General features: G+C 34.8%; 1 protein-coding gene across 1 annotated transcript in view; it reads right to left on the bottom strand.

The window, feature by feature from the left end:
• Positions 1-22751, bottom strand: part of CDH12 (cadherin 12) — a 1016740-nt gene that overhangs the window by 70994 nt on the left and 922995 nt on the right. The window contains exon 6 of the mRNA XM_045998702.1: positions 11749-11916. Within this exon, the coding sequence (XP_045854658.1) occupies positions 11749-11916 (168 nt within the window). The remainder of the gene's footprint in view (positions 1-11748; positions 11917-22751) is intronic.

Raw genomic sequence — 22751 nt, 5'->3', positions numbered from 1 at the left:
AAATTAACAATCAATGAAATATTATGCATTGAATGCTATAATTTATTGTGTCTGATATCTATTAATAAACTAGATTTCTAGTGGACAAAATGTATCATTCCATGGTTATTGCTTATATTCAGTTTAACTGTCATAAAGAAATACTGAAGTTCATTTTCCTGCCTAAGTAAATGCTAAGACCAATAATAAGGCAAACATGAAATAGAGAAATTTATCCCATGTGAAATATATGTTGAATTTGGGATGTTTCACACTGAGGATTAAAAACAATCACCACAGTCAGAAATCTGTGTATTAAAGGGCTGAGGTAGTTGTATTTAAGTTTCTCCTTATATCTTTATTCATTCTCTTCCTGAATTTTCTTATATTCAAAATTTAAATATTTCTTCTTGAATCTTACTAATTTTATCCATACATCAGGCCTCATTAATTACATCTATGTTTCTCTGAGGAGTACCTGGGCAGCTCAGTCCGTTAAGCATCTGTCTTAGGTTCAGGTCATGATCCCAGGGTCCTGGAATCAAACCCTGCATTGGGCTCCCTGCTAAGTGGGGAGTCTGCTTCCTCTCTCTTTTTCCTTCTGTGTGCGCGGGCTATCTCACTAATAAATACATCTTAAAAAAAATGTTTCTCACTCCTCTCCCTTCTCTAACCCTCAGTTTGTTTCCCAGACGGTGGTGGGGGGAGGAGGTAACCGGGTGATGGGTATTAAGGAGGGCACGTATAGTGATGAGCACTGGGTGTTATACGCAACTAATGAGTCATTGAACCCTACGTCAAAAACTAATGATGTACTATATGTTGGCTAATAATTAAAAAACAAAACAAAACAAAAACTGTTTCTCTGATTCTGACTTTGATTGTCCCTATATTTCAACCGTTTCCTGGTCATCCCCACTCAATTTCAGCATATTAACGGAGAAACCGTTTTCCTACTTAAATCATGTCTTCACACACTTTTTGTCTTATTTATCCTCTGACTCCAATAGGGCACAAAGGCTTTTCCATTCCTGCTCCTGAAACTTCTCTCAGTTCTACCTCTACTTATCTATTCCAAACAACTGCCCGGGGTTTGCTCCATGTCTCGTCTCTACTTCAGTCTTCACCAGGTTATCGAAGTCATTTTTCCAACATGTTGACCTCTGCTCCTGCCCCTCAACAGACAAACACACACATACACACGCACATACATGTTCGCATGTCAGGGCTGTGCAGTCTCAAACTCCTCTCTTTCCAATCTGTTCAATTCTTAGGCTACATTTCTTCTCAAATGCTATGTTCTTCATAAATATTTTCCCAATAATTCCATTTAGGTTTATTTACCATATTCTAATCATGTCCATAGTTAGTGATCATGTTCTTCATTGTGGTTTTATTTATACATTGAGGTATGTGTATTATAGAGTGCCTTGATGGCTGAAAAAAGAAAAGATATCTCATTCAATTCTTACCTCTTAAAAATCAAGAACAAATGTGTGTGTGGGTGTGCGTGTGTGTGTACTTATATATATGATTATATAAAAGTTGGCTATTTTTTTCAGTTATTTTGGCTTTAAAGTAATTTTCATAGACTGTAAAATAAAAAACTTAAGCTTTTTTTAAAAAAACTAGGGAAATGATATTAGTAATCAGAGTGTATATACTACTTTATTCTAGATAAAGAGTTTTAAGATAGAATTATCATTATAATGCACATACATCACGAATACCTTTACTATAAAATCGTTTAGGAACAAGTCAGTGGATATCAGGCTAGATAAGAATCAATCTTGCCACAAAGACAGCCTCTAGTCTCCCTAATATTTTAATAGCATAATAGTAAGAGTTCACATGAAAAAGAATTTCTTTTTTACTTGTCCATAAAAGAGAGTTTTAATAATTTGTTTATTAAGAAACTAGAGATTTCTAAATTAGTTTAATCCTACAACTGGGTTTTATCCAAGCTAAAGTAAAATGAAATCAGAATATCGTATTTAAATCAAAATAGTTGTGGTGATTGTGTGGCTCAGTGGGTTAAGCCTCTGCCTTCGGCTCAGGTCATGATCTCAGGGTCCTGGGGTGGAGACCCGCATCGGGCTCTCTGCTCAGTGGGGAGCCTGCTTCCCATCCCTCTCTGCCTGTCTCTCTGCCTCCTTGTGATCTCTCTCTGTCAAATAAATAAATAAAATCTTAGAAAAAATTTAAAAAAAATCAAGATAGTCATTACAAATGTCCATGGGTAAAGATAATACTATTTTGGTGATAGAATTATTTATATTCACTTCCTAAATATTTCTATGGAGTTAGAATTTTTAAATTGATTTTTTTTCATGTGTATAAAAGGTATACAATAGTCCTAAGATTTTTTTTTCCTGGTGGTAAATTCAACTACAAATGTAGATGTGAGCTATTTCTTGAGTTACTTCTCTCTTCAATCCATGTTTGGCAGCACATTAATTGGAAATTCTGATAAAGGGGAAGCAAAAGACACAAAGAAATGATATAAAAAGAGCCTATGACATACTCAAGTTAGAGAGAGAGATACAAAGGAGAAATGGGGATAAGGTTGAAAAGAGGGAGGATAGAAAAGGTGGGAGGGAGGAGAGGAGAAAAAAAAAACTACTGTTAGATACTTCAATTGTATCATTGTAGATACTTCAATTGTAGATACTTCATCCTCCCAGAAGTGCTGTATATTACTATTAAGATGTCTACTTAATTTACTAGCCAAACAGACCCTGTTTTGAGAGTAAAAAAAAAAAGATCACTACTTGTAATTAATTTGGGACCACAAGTGAAAACTGGAACTGTCTCAAGCAAACCAGGATCTGCGGTCCCCCTATTTATTATCTTAATTTGATGTTGTAAAAACACGAAACAGTGAGAGTTTATTTAGCTTGTTCGGGTTCCAGTGAGTTAATGGTAAAGCTGAGCTTTCCACCATCCGTACCTTTCCCAAAGCCTAGGATCTCTGTGCTCTACAAATCTTACAAACATAAAAACACTCACAGTCTTGGAGAGAATGTCTTTTCAGTTTGATTAGCGGAGAAGTAGATGGAGTGCCGCATGTTCACATTCAGAGCTCCCATTCTTACTTAACGATTCTGGTGTAGGAAGCAGTCATCTATACTTTCATAAATGTGCATATTTATTTTATTTTTTTAAACAGAGAGGTTTAATGCAGAGAATTTTTTTAAAAGATTTATTTATTTGTTTATTTAACAGAAAGAGAGAGAGATCACAAGTAGGCAGAGAGGCAGGCAGAGAGAGAGGGGGAAGAAGGCTCCCCACTGAGCAGAGAGTCTGTTTTGGGGCATGATCCCAGGATCCTGATTGAGACCTGAGCCAAAGGCAGAGGCTTAATCCACTGAGCCACCCAGGTGTCCCTAAACGTGCATATTTAAAAATCACAGCTCTAATATGTTCCCCAGTTATGTTCCACTCCATCACACATGCATCTACAAAGTTCCTGGCTCCAGCTCTTACAATCTCTTTTTCTTTCACTTTCCTTTTCTAAATGTGCATAAATAAACATCTCTTCGTAAGGAATAAAGAAGTTAATGTGCAGTTTAAATGGGGCTTCTGTATGGCACACGTGCAATCTGTATTAGCTGCTGCCTCACTAAAACCATGGCTACATTCTGTCAAGAGTTGTGCAGTCATACCACCTGGAAAAGAATGGAACCTGATAATGCAGTTCTAGCGGGAAAATGCAGAAAAGCAAACTGAGGACATGCGAACTGAAGATGTAATGAACAAGAGGTATGTATGCATTGTAGCCAGAGACTGAGAGGTTTATAATTATTTAAATCTGATAAATTCCATTGCTGGCGTCTACTTACTTGCGCTAACAGGAAATTTTCACAAAAGAATTTTTTTCGCCTATTTTTGCAGGAAGGCTGAGAGGTGGAGGTGGGAAAACTTTCTCATCACCTTGCTTGTCTGTTTAGGAACCTATGAGTTTTAATACGTCCAAGGTAAAGTCTCATATTTGAACTGTGGATTATATGATGCCAAAACATTCAAACCACCTCTCCAGGATTGTAATTGTAAAAAAGATGACTCTGGTGAGCTGGAAAGTGCACAAATTAATATTAAGAAATATTTTAAATACTTATAGGGACCATGGTCTTTAGATATTGTTATTATTGTTAATAACATTGGTAAGATTAAGTACAATATCTTTAATATCATTTCAATTTTAAACTTTATTGAATATTATTCACAAAATAATTAAAAACTAAAAGTTAGATTTCTTAAAGACCTATAGATGTTGTAGCTCGTAAGCTCAGTACTTTTGCAAATCAGGCAATGGGGCCATAGAACAACCAGTCTGCAATTTTGTGCCCTTTGCCACATGGGGAAAAGGACCAAGTAGGTCATCAAAAGCTCTCAGCATCACTTAAAGAAAGAGTCATGCTTTCATTAACAAAGCATAATGTGGTATTAATGTGACAATAATAGCAACGAGAAATGATTTTTAAATTGTGGTAATTGTTTTTTATTTGCTTACATCTGCCGACGTGGACTCTAGTGAAACTGTTCTCTTCTTTTTGGAGAATCCGGAGCTCACATTCACTGAGCTTGTATCCAAATTAGATTCATCTCCGTGTCAGCCTCAAACCATCAGTATCTGACTTCTGTAAGCTCTTTGGAAGACTTGTAAGCAAGACACGTAACTTTATGATTGTTTAATTGTAAAAGAACAAAAAAAAATTTCAAAATGGTTTAAAATGAATAAATTTTAGTATTCAGATTTCACACAACTATATCTGTAAGAATGGAATTTTGCATGGACCAAAACAACTCTCATGAGATATGAAATAATTAACTCATTAGCTCTATTTAATGAATAATGAAATGCCTTCTCAACATTGCTGCTTCATCACAGTAAACCAGTGATTTTCAAATTATGCTTTGCAGACTACCTACATCAGAATCTACCAGATTAGTTATTTGAAATTCAGATTTCTGAGTCCAAGCTGTGCCACTAGAAACAGAGCTGCTATCACTGGGACGTAAGATCCCAAATGATTCTGTAGGCAAATGTGATGTGAGAACTATTGGGAACACTATAGGGAGTATGACTCTGTTCCTCATTTGCATGCCTCCTCTTCAGGAAATAGTTATCTCTTGCTCATTTTTATCAAAGCAGACAAATGACCCATTTGAGAATTAAAGTAGAAGTGTTTATTCCACTTAGTAAAAAAGCTGGTTTCATTATGTCTTGGCTTGTTTTTCAAAAATAGAAATAGAGTCATCAAATGTGATGACTCTTTCTATCACTTATGCCTACAATCTTTACAAGACGCAAGTAACATAAGCTCTTTGTGCAATATTTCAAATCTCTTAGATTTACAATTTCTTTCTTTATGCTTTTTTAAAAAAGATTTTATTTATTTATTTGACAGATAGAGATCACAAGTAGGTGGAGAGGCAAGCAGAGAGAGAGAGGAGGAAGCAGGCTCCTTGCTGAGCAGAAAGCCCAATGAGAGATCGTGACCTGAGCCGAAGGCAGAGGCTTTAACCTACTGAGCCACCCAGGCACCCCTTTCTTTATGCTTTTTAAACATTTCCCTCACAAATGAGGAGTTAAACACACACACACACACACACACACACACGCAAACACACACACACACGCAAACACACAAAGCACTAATAAATGATGAATGTGGGTAATATATATAATTGCCACATACTATGTATACCACAATATGCCTCTTAAATACTGGTAAAAAAAAAATCAATTGTGGGAATTGAAACATGTTCTGAAGTTGATACTAAATCAACACCAGTAGTACATTTGAGAAACATAAACAAACATGAATTTATGTTGCCTCATTAATATTTTACTTTCTTGTATTACTATTTTAAACATTCACCTGTTGGGGCTCCTGGATGGCTCAACTGATTGTGTTTGCCTTGGAATCAAGCCCTGTGTTGGGCTCCCTGCTCATTAGGGAGTCTGCTTCTCCCTCTCCCTCTGCCCCTCCCCACCCATGCGCGAGCTCTTTCTCTCTGTCTGTCTCTCAAATAAATAAATAAAAAAAAACACTTTTTTAAAAAAACCCACATTCACCTGTTTTATTAAACCTCAAGTTATATTTACAGTATACTATAAATATAAATTATAAATATAAATACAGTATACTATAAATATAGATACCTCTATACTAAACAATATATATTATAATGTTAACCTTGCAGACCAAACTGACACACACCACCTTCCCAAACTCAAATATTTGAATGAAGTTGAAGACATTATCCTCATCAAAGTGATAGATTTCACTAAGACCCATTATTTTAGTCATGCTTCTTCTAGTATTTTTTTCAGACTACTTTTCAGCATTTTCTCTTTTCCATTCCTGCCCCTAAGATAACAGATTGGAGATAGTGCTAAAAGCAGAAATTTGGCCTTTGCTTCACCCTCAGAGATATGATTTAGGAACACGCTGGGGTGTTACCAATAATTTGCACTTGACCTGTGGGTAGGAAGCAGGCCAGTAGCAAGAGTCTCCAAAGAAGATGAGATATGAGAGTTCTATACAATTCACATCCTGATATTAACAGATGGAAATTATGAAAAAGACTGAAGTGATCCTGACCATGTTTCCAAGTTCAGACACATATTGGCCTTTTCTGCACTCAAAGGTCAGGGCATACTTTCTTCACAATGTTAATAAATGATTCTGAGACTACATCTATCTATTGGTAGACAGATAAAGTCATACATATATATATACATATATATGTAATTTATATATATATATAAATTGATATAGCTCTATAGAAATTTACATCTACAAAATATATGCAAAGTCATGAACTTTCATACTATTTACATGTATACACTCAGATTGTATATAATTTGTATACATAAACTTAAATCATAGAACTGGTTTATCACAGTCATCCCCATGACAATCCCCTTGGTCACCTAGAAGAATGTAATGGTATATTTTCTATGGCTGGATCTGAGTTAACTGTCAGAAGTCAATTAGTCTACAGTTCTTTATTCATAAAGACTTATTACATTTTTTACCAAGAAAGTTTCAGTCTAAAAACTTACAGTTTTCCAATTAAGGATGCTAAATGGTAAAGAGAAGTAGACTTTGTGTCCCCATCTGGTTATAATTGGGTTCATGTTGATTCTGATGGAAATCTTTATAAATTATATATTGTAATAAATATTGCTTTAAAAATGAATCTATACTATACATTTCAAAATAATAAGAAGTCAGTCTTAACCTGGATGCCAAAATAGTAATGAGAAGATGAAAAGATGAAATAAGTATTTTAATTAAATATATCAATATTATACACTAAATAAATATATAGTTATCAGTATTTATTTATTTAGTAATTCAATAATTAACCTGAGCATTCTGTGGTCTTTCTATAACATGAATTTATAATAGAAAAATAATATAGAGATGCATACACATATTGTTTATGCTTGGATCTGTAGCCTTTGGTAGTTTGTGTAGATCAAACATTGCTCATTATGCAGTAGACATTCTGGCTGATGCATTTAATGTTTTAATTTTTCTTATGTTTATGTTAATTTCAGGACAATAACAACTTTTCCAGTGGTAAAATCTAATATTTACAAGTGTCTTATTCATTAAATTAATGAACTATATAATATGGATACAACTATATGTTTTATATGGTAATTATTGTGCAAATAATGTATTATTGACTTTTAACTGAATCAAAATGCTTATAGCTAGCAACAGTCAATATAAACATGCTTGGTAGGTATTTTATTAAAACAGAATTACTTTAAAATATTTTACTTATTTCTAAGAAATTTTCTTAGAACAGTTATTAATGTCCTATTTTCTACCTTTGAATGTATTTACCTTATGAGCAGTTCTTTCTTTTATTATACTGAAAAAGAAACAAAAGAAGCAAACTCTTCCTTATATTTCCTTATATTTTCTTATATTTCCTACAAGCTTCATCCAACTTGTTGTGTATGAAGTACTTTCATTCAAGTTGTTCTCATATTCATTACAAAATTATTACACAGAAGAAAGAGATAAAGTGGGAGAGACATGCATGAATATTTGCCTAATGCGAATTAACCACATCACTTAATTGATTTGAACTCATAATGCATTATTTAGAACAGCTTGTTAGATGGTTTTGTCATTTAATATTCAAGTAATGGAAACCATCAGCATTTTTCTGTAGATTATTTTAACAGATGGAGATCCTCTGCAGATATCCTTGATTGTGGTAGATGGTAGCTTTATAACTATAGGGAAAAGATTTTGCAAAGAAAGTATTTTGCCTTTATAGGACTCCAGGCACAGCTCTTTTAACGTGTTGGGTATTATTTGAATTTCCCTGTGTCTGTGGACAGTTTTCTAGGTTATCTGGGTTTTCTGGGTTATGGACATTTTAGGCCAAACACAGGCATCAAAAACAAATTCCCCATCAAGAGGGAGAATGACAAAGAGAGACCTGAAGTCACCACATAAAAGTAAGGCTTGGTTTTCTCACCCAGTGGCTGCATGATCTTAGAAAAGTTTTAACTTTTAAAAACTTTACTTCTATCATTGAGGACATGGAGAAGCATCATTAACCTTTCTTAATAGTACGATTTGCTACTTTATTTCTAAAATTGAGAAAATACTATATAGTCATTATGAAAGTAAGAAGGGGAAATGCAAATCACGTGACATAGTACATGATACACAGCAATTTACTAGTCAATATCATTGTCACCATCATCTTATCATGTTGGCAGGAAGTTCTGATGTCTCAGGAACCCTCTATTTTGCAACAATAAAACAGTAAACTGTTTACACATGCATGATACAAATGCATGTGCCACTCAGTTTTCTTTTTCTTTTTTCATCTCTAATGGATTTAGAGAAGGAAATGGATACTTAACAGTGTCTCATATGCATATGTGTACACACACAAAGCCAAAACAAATTATGATTAGTAAATTTTAAAAGATTATTCTGTGCATTTTTAAGCACTGAGAAATTGGAGTTCATAAATTCATCTGAAGGAAGTTTTCTGTTTTTGTTTTGTTTCCAGAATCATCACTTAATAAGCATGAAATAGAGCTAGTTGTGAAGATTCTCTTGTACATTATTTATGTATAAAATATGTGTATATATTTTACTTTTACATTGAAAAGTATCATTTCAGCTTGTAATGTTACATCACATTTGTAGTTTAATTGCTTCACGTGAGAAATTTTCTTGCAGAAAGAGCATTGGCTTCTAAAGAAATGGCTTTTCTGTTTATAAATGTATTCTGTCTTTTCCTCTGAAGGATGTAATTCAAAATGACAACACACTAAAAAGGGCTTGACACAATTCCATGTGAAATTGCAAGGGGATTAATTTTTTATTTATGCAAAAAGGTGAAAACCCTTTCCTTTCTCATGATTCAAAAATCTCTCTCACCTTTTACACTTTCAGACTATAGTTCAAAATACATGTAATACGAGTAGAGAATAATTTGATCATGGTGAGCTGCTCAATATATTTCTTTTGCCCTCTCATTTCTCTGTTTATGAATGGTGACAACTCCACATGTGTCAGGTGACTTTTTTGCAGGTGTTCTAAAAAGTACGGTTTTAGAGTGGCAGGTAGAAGAAAAGAATAACTTTTCATTTTAATGCTATGTTAAACTAGAAGGAATTTGAACTTCAGAGCAAAACAAACAAACAAACAAACAAAAACAAAACTCTGTTACTTTAGTTTGTTGATTTCAAACAAGTTATTCAACTTAAGCTCAGTTTTCTTAATGGTAAAATGTAGAAAATAAAGACTCAGAATGTTGTGGTGAATAGGGAACAAGACAATGATAAAGTTGCTGGCAGAGCATGTAAATGTCCCAGAAATTCCACTGAGTTTATCCCCCACATTCCATCCTGGTGGTTCTCATTTAGTTACCCTCACTCCTCCTATTCAACAGTGAATAAATCCCAAACAAGACTATTGCTTTATCTAGATTCTGCTTTCACTAAGTAAGTAAGATCTAGAAGTGACCTTCCTGTCTCAGCAGGACCTGAGCACACTATCTTGTCTTCCTAAGTATAATCTAGCCTCATTCTCATGGAGATATTTTCATTTCCCTGTACAGCAGACTATTTGTCTGGATCTCTGCCCAATTTTTACCAACTACTCTTCATCTATACCAACAGAAATTGTATCTTTCCTCTGGCTGGGTTTTATATCCCTCATCTGAAAAGCCTCACTATCATCCTTGTGACTAAGAGTATTGACACTATGTAGTGATATCCCTGCTATTTCCTATACCCTAGATTATGTATTTTATATGCACAAAATGCAAAACAGGACCCATGTTCACAGTGACATCTTTTATATAAAGGTAGAATAGTTTCCCAAACTATCCCCCTCCCTTGGCTATTATAGCTTGTCATACATAAGAAGTAAAAAAAAACAAAGAAATAAAAGACATAAAAATAAAAATAATAAGTACTTTTTGAGTTGGGAACATATTCTTTATTAATGTCAAATGTTAGAGAATGAAATGCATGATTTCTTTTTTCCCTTTTAATATTTACTTATCTTTTATCTGTTTCCTTAATAGCTAAGTAAAGAAGTATGTCCATAAGACCCTTTGTGTTATTAATTATAGCATATTTATATTAGCCATTTTTCACATATATTTCATTGGCTAAAGTATGATGATTTCTAATTGCTCCTCATAACATTTGGCCATTAGACTTTCTGATCACTAAGTAAAATATTTCCATAAGAAAATACATGTTGATGACTTTAAGAGAAAATGATAAATTAGCAAAATATGAAAAACCATACAGCTAAAGAAATAAAATATCCATAAAGGAATAAAATATCCAGTTAAATATTCTCAGTTTTTTATACTTTAGTAGATGAACTCAAAGTCTCCTACCGAGATCAAAAAAGGAAAATCATTTTGTTTTGGTTCTCTAAACTATTCACACAAATGAGTATCTAGAGATTTAATCAAGTTCCTTGTGTAACCAGTGATAGAGACTTTCAGTTTCTGTATTCTAAGTCCTAGGAACATTGAACTAATCCTTGAAAATGTACCAGAAATCAAACAGGTACTGATTGGTGTTAAATGTAATACTGCAAAAGAAAACAAGATATAACACAAGTGAGAAGTATTCATTTTCAGTAAGAAGCACAGAGTTACAGAGAAAATATAGGTGTGAACCTTTCTATTATCATAGAAACTGTAACAATTTTCACCTATTGCAAAACTAAAATAAAATAAGACTAAAGTAATGTAAATAGTATCACTGAATTATCTGATACTTACATGGAAGTAAATGGAAATGATTCAACACATACAATTGCTAAAGAAAAAGTATAGAACTCTTATACTAATTGCATGATAGACCAAATAATATGGTGTCATATGTGTCATAAATATGAGTATTAAATTACAATGGAATTTGCATATTTACTTTACTTTTTCAAATAAAAATTAGAGCAAGATTTCAACTTATTATGAATATTTTACTTGACTGCAAATCAATAATATAGTTCTCATTGTTCAATTACTGACTTTTATTATTTTATATTAAAGTCATACAGAGCATGATTCTAATGGAAAATGAAACTCTTAAGTCATTTAATTTTTATCTCTTGGGTTCTCTTTCCTTAAGACCAAAATGTCTGCAAAATTATTACAATTTCTATAACATTCAATGAAATGTAAGAATTTTTTTTTAAGCTGCGCTAATTTAAACTCAAAAGAAAAGATTTAAACTCAACATACTTTTAGGGAATCGAGGTGGATTGTCATTGACATCCGTGAGGGTGATGTTGACGATTGTCGTTCCAGCTAACCCTCCTAGTTGTCCGCCCATATCCTTGGCTTGGATGAGGACTTGGTATTGTTCTTTGACTTCCCTGTCCATGTTTGGCAAAGCTGTTCTAATAACACCTTAAGGGGAAAAAATAATAAAAGATAAATATCACAAACATTGTGTTTTCTGAGATTGGATAATCTGCAACAAGAAAATGATAGTATCTAGATTCACTAGCAAAGACATGGTATCAAAATTGTGTATCTTTCAAAAAGTGAAACACTCAAAATGTCCAATGTTTAGGATATAATTAAAAACATTATGGTAGCAGTCATATAATGAAATGCTGTGTAGCATTGTGGAATGTGCTCATAAAACAATGTATCAGCTCTAAAAGACAGTCATTGTTCATTAAGTCAACCAGGACAGACATGATTTATACAGAACGATTCTATCTTTAAAAGGGAATGGACTCCTCAAACTCAACACACACAAAACAGATAATCACATCAAAAAACGTGCAGAAGACATGAACAGACACTTCTCCAAAGAAGACATACAAATAGCTAATAGACACATGAAAAAATATTCATCATCACTAGCCATCAGGAAGATGCAGATCAAAACTACATTGAGATACCACCTTACACCAGTTAAAATGGCCAAAATTAACAATACAGTAATCAACATGTGTTGGAGAGGGTGTGGAGAAAGGGGAACCCTCTTACACTGTTGGTAGGAAGGCAATATGGTGCAGCCACTTTGGAAAACAGTGTGGAGATTCCTTAAGAAATTAAAAAAGTAGAGCTTTCCTATGACCCTGCAATTGCACCACTGGATATCTACCCCAAAGATATTGATGTAGTGAAAAGAAGGGCCATCTGTACCCCAATGTTCATAGCAGCAATGGCCACAGTTGCCAAACCGTGGAAAGAACCAAGATGCCTTTCAACGGATGAATGGATAAAGAAGATATGGTCCATATATACAATGGAGTATTTTGACTCCATCAGAAAAGATGAATACCCAACTTTTGTATCAACATGGACAGGACTGGAGGAGAATATGCTGAGTGAAATAAGTCAAGAAGAGAGAGTCGATTATCATATGGTTTCACTTACTTGTGGAGCATAAGGAATAACATGGAGGACATTGGGAGATGGAGAGAAGTGAGTTGGGGGAAATCGGGAGACAAACCATGAGAGACTATGGACTCTGAGAAACAAACTGAGGGTTTTGGAGGAGAGGGGTGGGGGGATGGATGAGCCTGGTAGTGGGTATTATGGAGGGCACGTATTGCATGGAGCATTGGGTGTGGTGCATAAACAATGAATGCTAGAACACTGAAAAGAAATAAAATTTTTACAAAAAGGGAATGGAATTGTTAAACAATATAGAGCCAATATACTTTAAAAAATCAGCGGTTACACTGAGAGTGAGGTTTCTAAAGAATGCTATGTTCTTCTCTATTCTTTATTCTTATAAAATACATTTATTACTTTACTTTTTAAACACATAACATATCTCCTCCATGTATTTTATTTCATCTCTCAGGATACCTTTTAATTATTTTAGCCACAGACTTTTTCACTTAGATCTCATTAAGCTTTATTACTACAGGGACCTTGTCTCTCTTGTCACCAAGTTACTCCAGCCTCTAGGGCAGTGTCTGCATTTAGAAGGAACTCAATAAGAATGTGTCAACCAGCTGACTAGTTGAATGACTGACCGAATGAATGAACAAATGAATGAGTATATATATAATTAAGTTTACAATCATGAATCATCCGGCATATATGCATATTGAAATATCCTACTCATTTTCTGCTTTGTGTCCAAGTATAGAACTAATTTATATTTATATTTATTCATAGTGAAATAACTAAGACCTTCCTGATTTGTTGTAAGTACAATTATGGATAAATTTTGTACCAAATTCCAACCTATAGACAATGGTTTTAGGGAAAGACTGCAAAGCAGTTGTCTTAAACACATGTACATTAGATAGTGTCATTTTTTCAAATAAAGTAGAATATATAACTAACAAATATAATATTCAGCACCAACATGAAATATAACATCCAAATCATAAACTGAATATACATCCACATTTTATCTATACTTTCCACTATTGACTTGCTAAATGCTGTTCTGTTGTTAATTTAGATTTAACTACAATCTAGGATTTCTTCTGACCCTCGGCAGGAAATGGTAGCAGAAAAGACATGCTCCAGGTTTTTGCTACTGCTGTTTATTCATGCATTGGTACTGACACTCTATTATTTTCCTCTCTTTAGCTCAGATCCTTGATGTTTCATTTCCAAGTCTCTTAACTAAGATTCTTCATCTCTGCCATCTTAGTGACTTGGTTGCATAGCTTAAGGTACCTGATTTTTTGCCTGCCTTAGAATGTTTATATTTTCTAGATAAATGCCCAGGTTTATATGCATGCTCTCTTGTCCTTTTGCTGACCAGATCTTTACTCAGTTCATTTCCAATACAAAAATTATATACATGTATATATTGATACTTATAACTATATATATTTATATATAATTTTTACTTTATCCAACTTATTTCTTTTTTTTTTAAGATTTTATTTATTTGGAAGAGAGAGAGAGAGAATGAGAGAGAGAGAGCATGGGAGGAGAGAGGTCAGCGGGATAGGCAGAATCCCTGCTGAACAGGGAGCCTGATGAGCGACTCGATCCCAGAACTCCAGGATCATGACCTCAGCCAAAGGCAGTCGCTTAACCAACAGAGCCACCCAGGCACCCCTACCCAATTCATTTCTAATATATAAATGTATAAATATAAAATTTATACTTTATATGATATATATCATATATATTGTTTATACATACATTAAGATGCTAAAAAAAAAGAACACACAGGCATTACCAGACTTATTTAAGATGAGTTTTGTTTTGTTTCAGGTAAGTTGTTATAGTTATTATCATGATATCAAACTGCCCTGCCTTCCTGTTCCACCCTGTGTCTGATAGGTGATCCACTTGCTGCTTCTAGCCCTCCTTTAGTGTAATACTGCTTGACTGGAAGACATTTGCTAGACTTTAGAGAGAGTGAAGTGTTGCATATGCAGTTCCAAACAAAACCACTGATGGTCATGATGTGCTTCCCCTCTCCCACCACCATTTCCATTCAAGAGCCACTACCTCAGACAAGTAAAATATAGTATTTGTAGATGGTTTTTCAGAGTAGAATCCGGGATGATTTTTTCAGAGTAGAACCTGGCAGACTACGAAATTCAAATCTGAGAACAGAATCTTAAAACACTGTAGTCTATTGAAAAAGCCTGGTGAAAAAAAACTCTCCCTTCCAAGAAGTTACTCTTCTATGGACCACCCACTGTTTACCAACTCCCTAATATTTAAAACCAAACAAACCAAAATGGATTGCATGATCTTGAGCAAGGAGGAATCTTGCCAAGAACTGAGTTTAAAAACTCTAAGATGTAACAAGCAGAAAGAAATGTTACATTCTGCTATTTTGGGTCTTAGGTTTAAATTCATGTGCTCATCTCTATTTCTTAGTATTTGCATATAAAGATACAGAAATAGCCTCATATGATAATAGCTGAAGCCTAAAATATGCATCTTGCAGGACAGTCCAAATACTCCACAGTGGTAATACCACAAAATTTAATTAATTACCTATAATTCTGAAGTAAATCTTATTTAATAGAAAAAAAGAGTGGGTAGGCAAGTGTATAATGAATCCTGGTATGATTTGAATGTCTTGTACCTAATGAAACTTCCAGCATACATAACTGAGATATAGAGTAAATACAAGAAAAAGAAAAAGTGGGGAATTTTATTTCTGCCAGAATGAATGGAAATATATTGTTGAGAGAGTTATAAACTTAAAATAATACATCAAAGGACACTAGTCTTCCAAGGGATATATTCTGTCTCTGCAATGACCCTTATGTTGTATCAAGCCTCCTAGTCTTGGTGGATCTAGGCTTATTTTGCAAATATGGGTTAAATACTCTGATAACATTTTAAAATGAGAATAATGCAATATTCTCTATGGAAAATCATAAAATATTACATGTATTAATTCAGCATATGGTTTTACATGAGTTATTTCTTGACTTAAGGATTGAACTGCAGGACTGAGACATGGGACACTAGATTAAGTCAGCATTTGTCCTAAAATAAATGTTTTATTTAGGCACTGTTATCACATGTGATGGTATAATGGTCAACACTCTTCCATTTGTCACTTTATATACTTACTTACATTTTACACGCTTATTCACTCTATACACTTTTCTAGACTTCTCTTTGCTCTCTGTCAGTTTTAACAGACCAACTGGCAGGATATTGAATGTTACAAGGAGAATGAGGTGGGTTTTTCTTTGCATGGATACCCCCACATCTCACAGTCTCCTGCTTTGGCCCTCACCACACAGCTGCATGGGTCTCCAGGACCCTATTGTTCTTTCAGTCCTAGAGTGGTGACCACAGACACCTGTTATGTTTTCTCCAGGTTCTGCCCCAACCTGCATGATTTCCCTTCAGTCTGCTTGCACTTCAAAATGCAGTCTTTTTATTAAACTAATCTCAAATAACTCACTAGGTGTCTTGCTTCCATCTGGATAATAATTGATACCGTCTCTCCACACGGTACTTTCATGGAATGTCTATTAATGGGCATGTGTTTATGGGAGTGTTGAGGAGACCATAAAAAAACACTTAAATAATTAGCCTAATTTCAGATGGTGATTAGTGTAATGAGGAAAATGAAATCAAGCGTCTTGGACAGTGGTGTCAGAAAAGTCATCTCTGAGAAAAGCCTTTAGAGTTGAAATCTCCGAGAAGTGAAGGAGACAGGCTTGGAAAGAACAGAAGAAGGAACATCCCAGAGAGGGAAGCAGGAGAGTACTTTGTAGGAGCAGGAATGGTCCCTTCAAAGCATACCAGAAGAGTCCATGTGGCTGCAGCTTATTGGTATGGGGAAGAATGGGTAAAATAAGATGACAGAGGGGAAAATAAGAAGCAACACAGGATTTATTTCAAAGACACATAAACCCTCTGGGAATCATCTTGAAAATCAAAAAGTGGAATCCAACTAAAGTGTTTCTACACAGCAAAAGAAACAACAAAATGAAAAGACAGCCTATGGAATGAGAGAAAACATTTGCAAATCACATATCTACTAAGGAGTTAATAGCCAAAATGTGAAAGAACTCATACAACTCAGTAACAAAAAAAGGAACAATCTGATATGAAAATGGGCAGAGGAACTAAACAGACATTTTTTTTCACAAAATACATTATACACATGGCCAACACATACAAGAAAAAGGTGCTCAACATCAATAATCATCAGAAAAATGAAAATCAATGGATTATCACCTTGCACTTGTTAGAATGATTATCAACAAAAAAGACCAGAGATAGCAAATATTGGCAAATATGGTGGAAAGGGAACACTTGTGCACTGTTGGTAGGGATGAAAATTAGTGAATCCACAATGGAAAATTCTGTACAGGTTCCTCAAAAAATTAAAAATAGAATTACCATATTTTTCAATGATTTCACTTTTATGCATATATCCAGGGGAAATGAAAACAGGATCTCAAAAAAGGTATCTGCAACTTCATGCTCATTGTTGGATTATTCACAAAAAGCCAAGATACAGAAACAACCTAAATGTTCATCAATCGATGACTGGATAAAGAAGATATCACACACACACACACACACACACACACACACATCCATTTGCACACATCCATTTCCCATCCATTTGCAATGGCATGGATGGACCTTGAGGGCATTATGCTAAATGAAATAAGAGAGAGAAAAAGAATATTCTATAATATTATTTATATGTAGAATCTAAAACAGCTGAACTCAGTGAAACAGAATAAAATGGTGGTTACCAGGAGCTGTGGAGTAGGGGAAATAGGAGTTGTTGGTCAAAGACACAAACTTGCAGTTATGAGATGGATACCTTCTGGAGATCTAATGTACAGCATGTTGATTACAGTTAATATTACTATATTACATTCTTAAAGGTTGCTAAGAGAGTAGCCCTTAAAAGTTCTCACCCCAGTAAAGAAACAAAAATTACATGACGTGATGTAGGTGTTGACTAACACTGCGGAGGTAATCATTTTGCAATATTTAAGTGTATCAAATCAATGCATTTTATACCTTAAACTTACATGATGTACATCAATTATTTCCCAGTAAAGATGGAAAATGTTAATTATTAATTTGAGATTATTTTAAGAGATCAAGAGACAGAACAATGGACAAATTGCTCTATTCTCCCACTCACTGAGGATTAGAGTACAAAGGAGTCCTTGTTCACTAGTCCGTCCTTAAAAGAGAAGATATAATGTTGAGACAAGAGTGTGAACCACATAGCACTACTCCTCTACTCTGAAATCCAAGTCACTCAGAGTGAAAACTTAACATGATCTCCAACTTCCCACTTAAGTCTCAGACCTTATTTTTCACACACACCCCCTTGCACACTCTCTTCCCTCTGTGGGCAATATTCTTCCTATGGTTTACTCACGAACAGCTCCCCTACTCCTTCATATCTTTTCTCAAAGACATTTTTATAGGACTTTCTTGGTCATTCTATCTAAAATTCTATGCTGATTTCACTTCCTATTGTTTCTATAACAAATTGCCACAGACTAAGTGGCATAAAACAAGACAAACTTATTATCCTATGGTTAAGGAGGCCAGAAGTCCAACATGGATCTTGAGGGCCAAAATCCAGGTTGCGGCTAATGCATTCATTCCTTTTTGAAGGGTTTTTATCTTCTAAAAGATGTCTGACTTCTCTGGCTCCTGGTTTTCTTTCTCCATTTCTAAGGTAGCAGCATAGCATCTTTGAATCTTTCTTGGATTCTGACTTGCCCACCTCCTTCTTACACTTTTAAGAAGACATGTAATTAAACTGGGCCCACGTAGATAATACAGGATAATCTCCCCACTTTGTGGGCAGGTAGGTAGCAACCCTAATTCCATCTGCTACTTTAATTCCCCTTCCTTATGTAATATAACATAATCACATGTCCCAGGGATCAGGGCATAGACATGTTTGGAAATCATTATCCTGCATACCACACATAACCCTCCCCAGCCCTTCCTATGCTCTCTTTCTCTACTTATCGTATACTTCTTAGCCCTTACTGCTATCAAAACACTAATATTTTGCTCGCGTACTGTGTTTGCTTTGTGTTTCCCCAAATAAAGTGAATACTCCTGAAGGTGGGAATTTTGTCATTATTTTGTTTTCCCTGTAAGATACCTAGTTCTAGAACAATGTGAAGCATATGGTAGGCACACAGTAAATATTAATAAAATATACAAATTAACATACAACAATAAGCTTAGGTGGTGACACATGGAAAGTTACCATATACCCTTCAAGAGAGATGATGGCTGAATATATTACTAGCAATCTTGGCCATTATTGATGGTTGATCATGAAAATATTCTTGATATAATTTTGAATGAGATGGAATTGTTAGTATAGATCTATGCATATGATAGCTAGTATGTTATGAAAAAAAAAGATTAAATGCTCTTTTTGCATTTAATAACCCTTATCTACTAAGGGTGATAACCCTTAGTAGATCACACACTCCAATGCTGGCCATGTCATGATTGACCTTTTAAATTATGAATCTGGAGGAAGCATTAGCAAATATATCATAATGCCCAAGTCTTTTAGGAACTGCTTATAGATGGTAGAATAAAAAATAATAATTAAAGGTAAAGATGGTAATCTTAACTTTATCACAACATAAAGTTGCTTTTTTTTTTCAATTCCATAGCTAAATCGTATCTTAAAACACTTGTACAAAGTCCTGGTTTTGCAGCAATTTGTATGAAAAGCTACTGAGTTTCTTTTCATCACAGTCTTAAATTAGTCTAAAATTTTCAAATGTAAAATGGGGTTTTTAAGAGCTAGTGAAGTCTTTAGAAATATTAACAAAAATGTTGTGTCTATCACTACACAGATGAAGTGTATAATTTTTAAAAATGTTGTTGCCAATAACTCAATAATGTATTTTAAGGACAAGAAGAGTTATCAGGTTACCTTCAGTAGGAAGAAAATTTAGAGACCTTCTTCCCACCTACAGCATACCTTGACCTTGCTTTAGGACTCAGAAGACACTTCCTAGGGCCTCTTTCCTTAGGAAGTTCTTCTCTCAGTCTGTATCAGTACTCAGCAGTCATACTACATATCAGAGAATTTCATCCTATGAAATTTAACTGTCACCTTCTGAGAACCTGGTGGCCTCACTCCAGGTGATGGGGACCCACTTGAGGATCTTCTTGACACATCTTGGTATCCTACTAGCAAAACACCTGTGAGGCCATTAGTTCTGCATTGACATTCATCCCATGAATAGATCCAACACCACCAGCTCATTGCTCATCATCTCTTTAACGCTTCCACCAATGGCAAACTCACAATCTCATGAGGCATGCCTCTTATTTAGGGACAAGTACTGACATCCTCTTTCATTTTTTTTTAAGATTTTATTCATTTATTTGACAGGGAGAGATCACAAGTAGATAAAGAGGGAGGCAGGCAGAGAGAGAGAGAGAGAGAGAGGGAAGCAGGCTCCCCGCTGAGCGGAAAGCCTGATGCAGGACTCGATCATGACCCGAGATCATGACCCCAGCCGAAGGCAGCGGCTTAACCCACTGAGCCACTCAGGTGCCCCTGACATCCTCTTTAATGTACATGAAACCAAAATTCTTTCTTCCTATAACTCGTACCAGCTATGATAGCCCTTTTCCTCTCAAGCAGCACAGAATACAACCACTTCCTCTACTACATAACAGTTCTACAACTTCCTCAAGTCTTGTATCACATGCCCCTGGAGTATTTTCCTTTTAAAGCCAAACACGCTCAGTTCTATCGGCTGATGTGTGCACTCCATGATTTCTAAAATAAGGCAAGCGAAGTCCATGCAGAGTTCTCGGGAAGTGAGAGGATGCAGAAACAGGGAACCATTCACGGGAGCATGTTTTTAGTCACGCAGTTTTACTACCCAGAGCTAAAATATTACAAAATAGGTAACATGGGATGTAATAGCTTAATAATTATCTATTTCCTTGACTTATTTTTCCTGCCTTGTATTTATTAGCATTATTCCTCTCCTTGCTCTCACTATGCCCATAATGAGACCTTGTCTAAATGCAGAAAGTACTAGAGGCATGACGACTTTGTGTACGTAACCCCTCTTAACCTGCCCTCGAATAAAGATGATGCTCTTTCTTTCATCAGCACCTCAGCATTAAGGTGTCTGGAATCTCTCAGACTTTACTCTGAATTAATATCTAAAGCACTTCAAGTCATGGAATATTGTAAGTATTTATATAGTAGTATCAAAATTAGCTTAAAATATAGTCTAACCCATGTTTCAATTATACTCTGCAGCTTCAAAACACCAACACATTGTTAAAGACCTAAAAGAATAAATGTTAGTCAGAATCAGAGAGGAAGTTTCACTTAAGACCCAGGCCTGGAGATTATAATTCCCGAATAAAAGGTGATAGTCAGACTCAAAGAGTAAAAATCTTGAGGAAGTGTCTGTTCTCATGACAACATTTTTCAGATTTCCCTAAACAGAACCTAAGACAGGATCATAGAGCATGAAAAAGCTGAATGGTGAATAAAAGAGAAAAAAATGCAGCTTGTGCATTCAACTCTAGCCTCATTCAATTGTTTTCATATGGATTCTATAAAGGCATATATAAATGCATAAAATAAAAAACCTTATAAATACACGTTATTTTTGACAATACACATAAATGAAAAGATATCGATGAAAAAGTTCTGGAGATAGATAGCAGTGGTAGTTGTAGAAAAATGTTAATTTTTTAAAAGATTTTATTCATTTATTTGACAGAGAGAGAGAGAGAGCACACGCAGGAAAGCAGCAGGCAGAAGGGGAAGCAGACTCCCCGCTCAGCAAGGAGCCCAACATGGGACTCAATACCAGGAGTCTGGATCATGACATGAGTGTAAGGCAGATGCTTAACCAACTGAGCCACCCAGGTGTCCCATCAATATGAATGTGCTTAATGCCACTACACTGTTCGTTTAAAATGGTTAATATGGTAAATTTTATGTTCCGTATATTTTATGACACCAAAATCATTTAAAGTTTATAGGTTTAAAAAATGTTGAGGTAAAATGATGCTTTCTCAATAAGGGGTCAGATTATTTGGAAAAATGGTACATATCATCACCACATGATACATATCTAGTTTCCCAACTCAGACTAGTTTTTTTAAATCATTTAGGGAACATTTTAAATATTGTAAAAGAATTTTGAACATAAGTTAAGACATGGGGTCAATCATTTACAGTACTATCTGTTTTCCTTAACAATTCTGTTATCAATGTTATAGAGATATTTAGCATCTTGATTTCATGCACTAGATAAAATATTATAAAATATTGTAATTCCTATGTTTAATGTTTAATAGATTATAGATGTTTTTCTAATGCATAAAACATTAACTATAAAATATATAGAATATAATATGCTAATATAACACTTTAATGTTTTATAAATAATAAATATAATGAATATAAACTTTATTTAATGTCAGATTTGGAGCACCTGGGTGGCTTAGTCAGTTAAATATCTGACTTTTTTTTTAAAACTTTATTTTTTAGCATTCCAATATTCATTGTGTATGCACTACACCCCATGCCCCATACAATACGTGCCCTCCTTAATACCCATCACCTGGCTCACCCAACCCCTCACCCACATTCCCTCTAAAACCCTCAGTTTGTTTCTCAGAGTCCACAGTCTTTCATGGTTTGTCTCCCCCTCCAATTTCCCCCAACTCACTTTTCCTCTCCTTCTCCCAATGTCCTCCATGTTATTCCTTATGCTCCACAAGTAAGTGAAACCGTACGATAATTGACTCTCTCTGCTTGACTC

The sequence above is a fragment of the Meles meles genome, chromosome 3 (assembly GCF_922984935.1).
Source record: "Meles meles chromosome 3, mMelMel3.1 paternal haplotype, whole genome shotgun sequence".
Taxonomy (NCBI): domain Eukaryota; kingdom Metazoa; phylum Chordata; class Mammalia; order Carnivora; family Mustelidae; genus Meles; species Meles meles.
The sequence above is the reverse complement of the archived record's forward strand: the minus strand, read 5'-3'. Positions and strand labels throughout refer to the sequence as shown.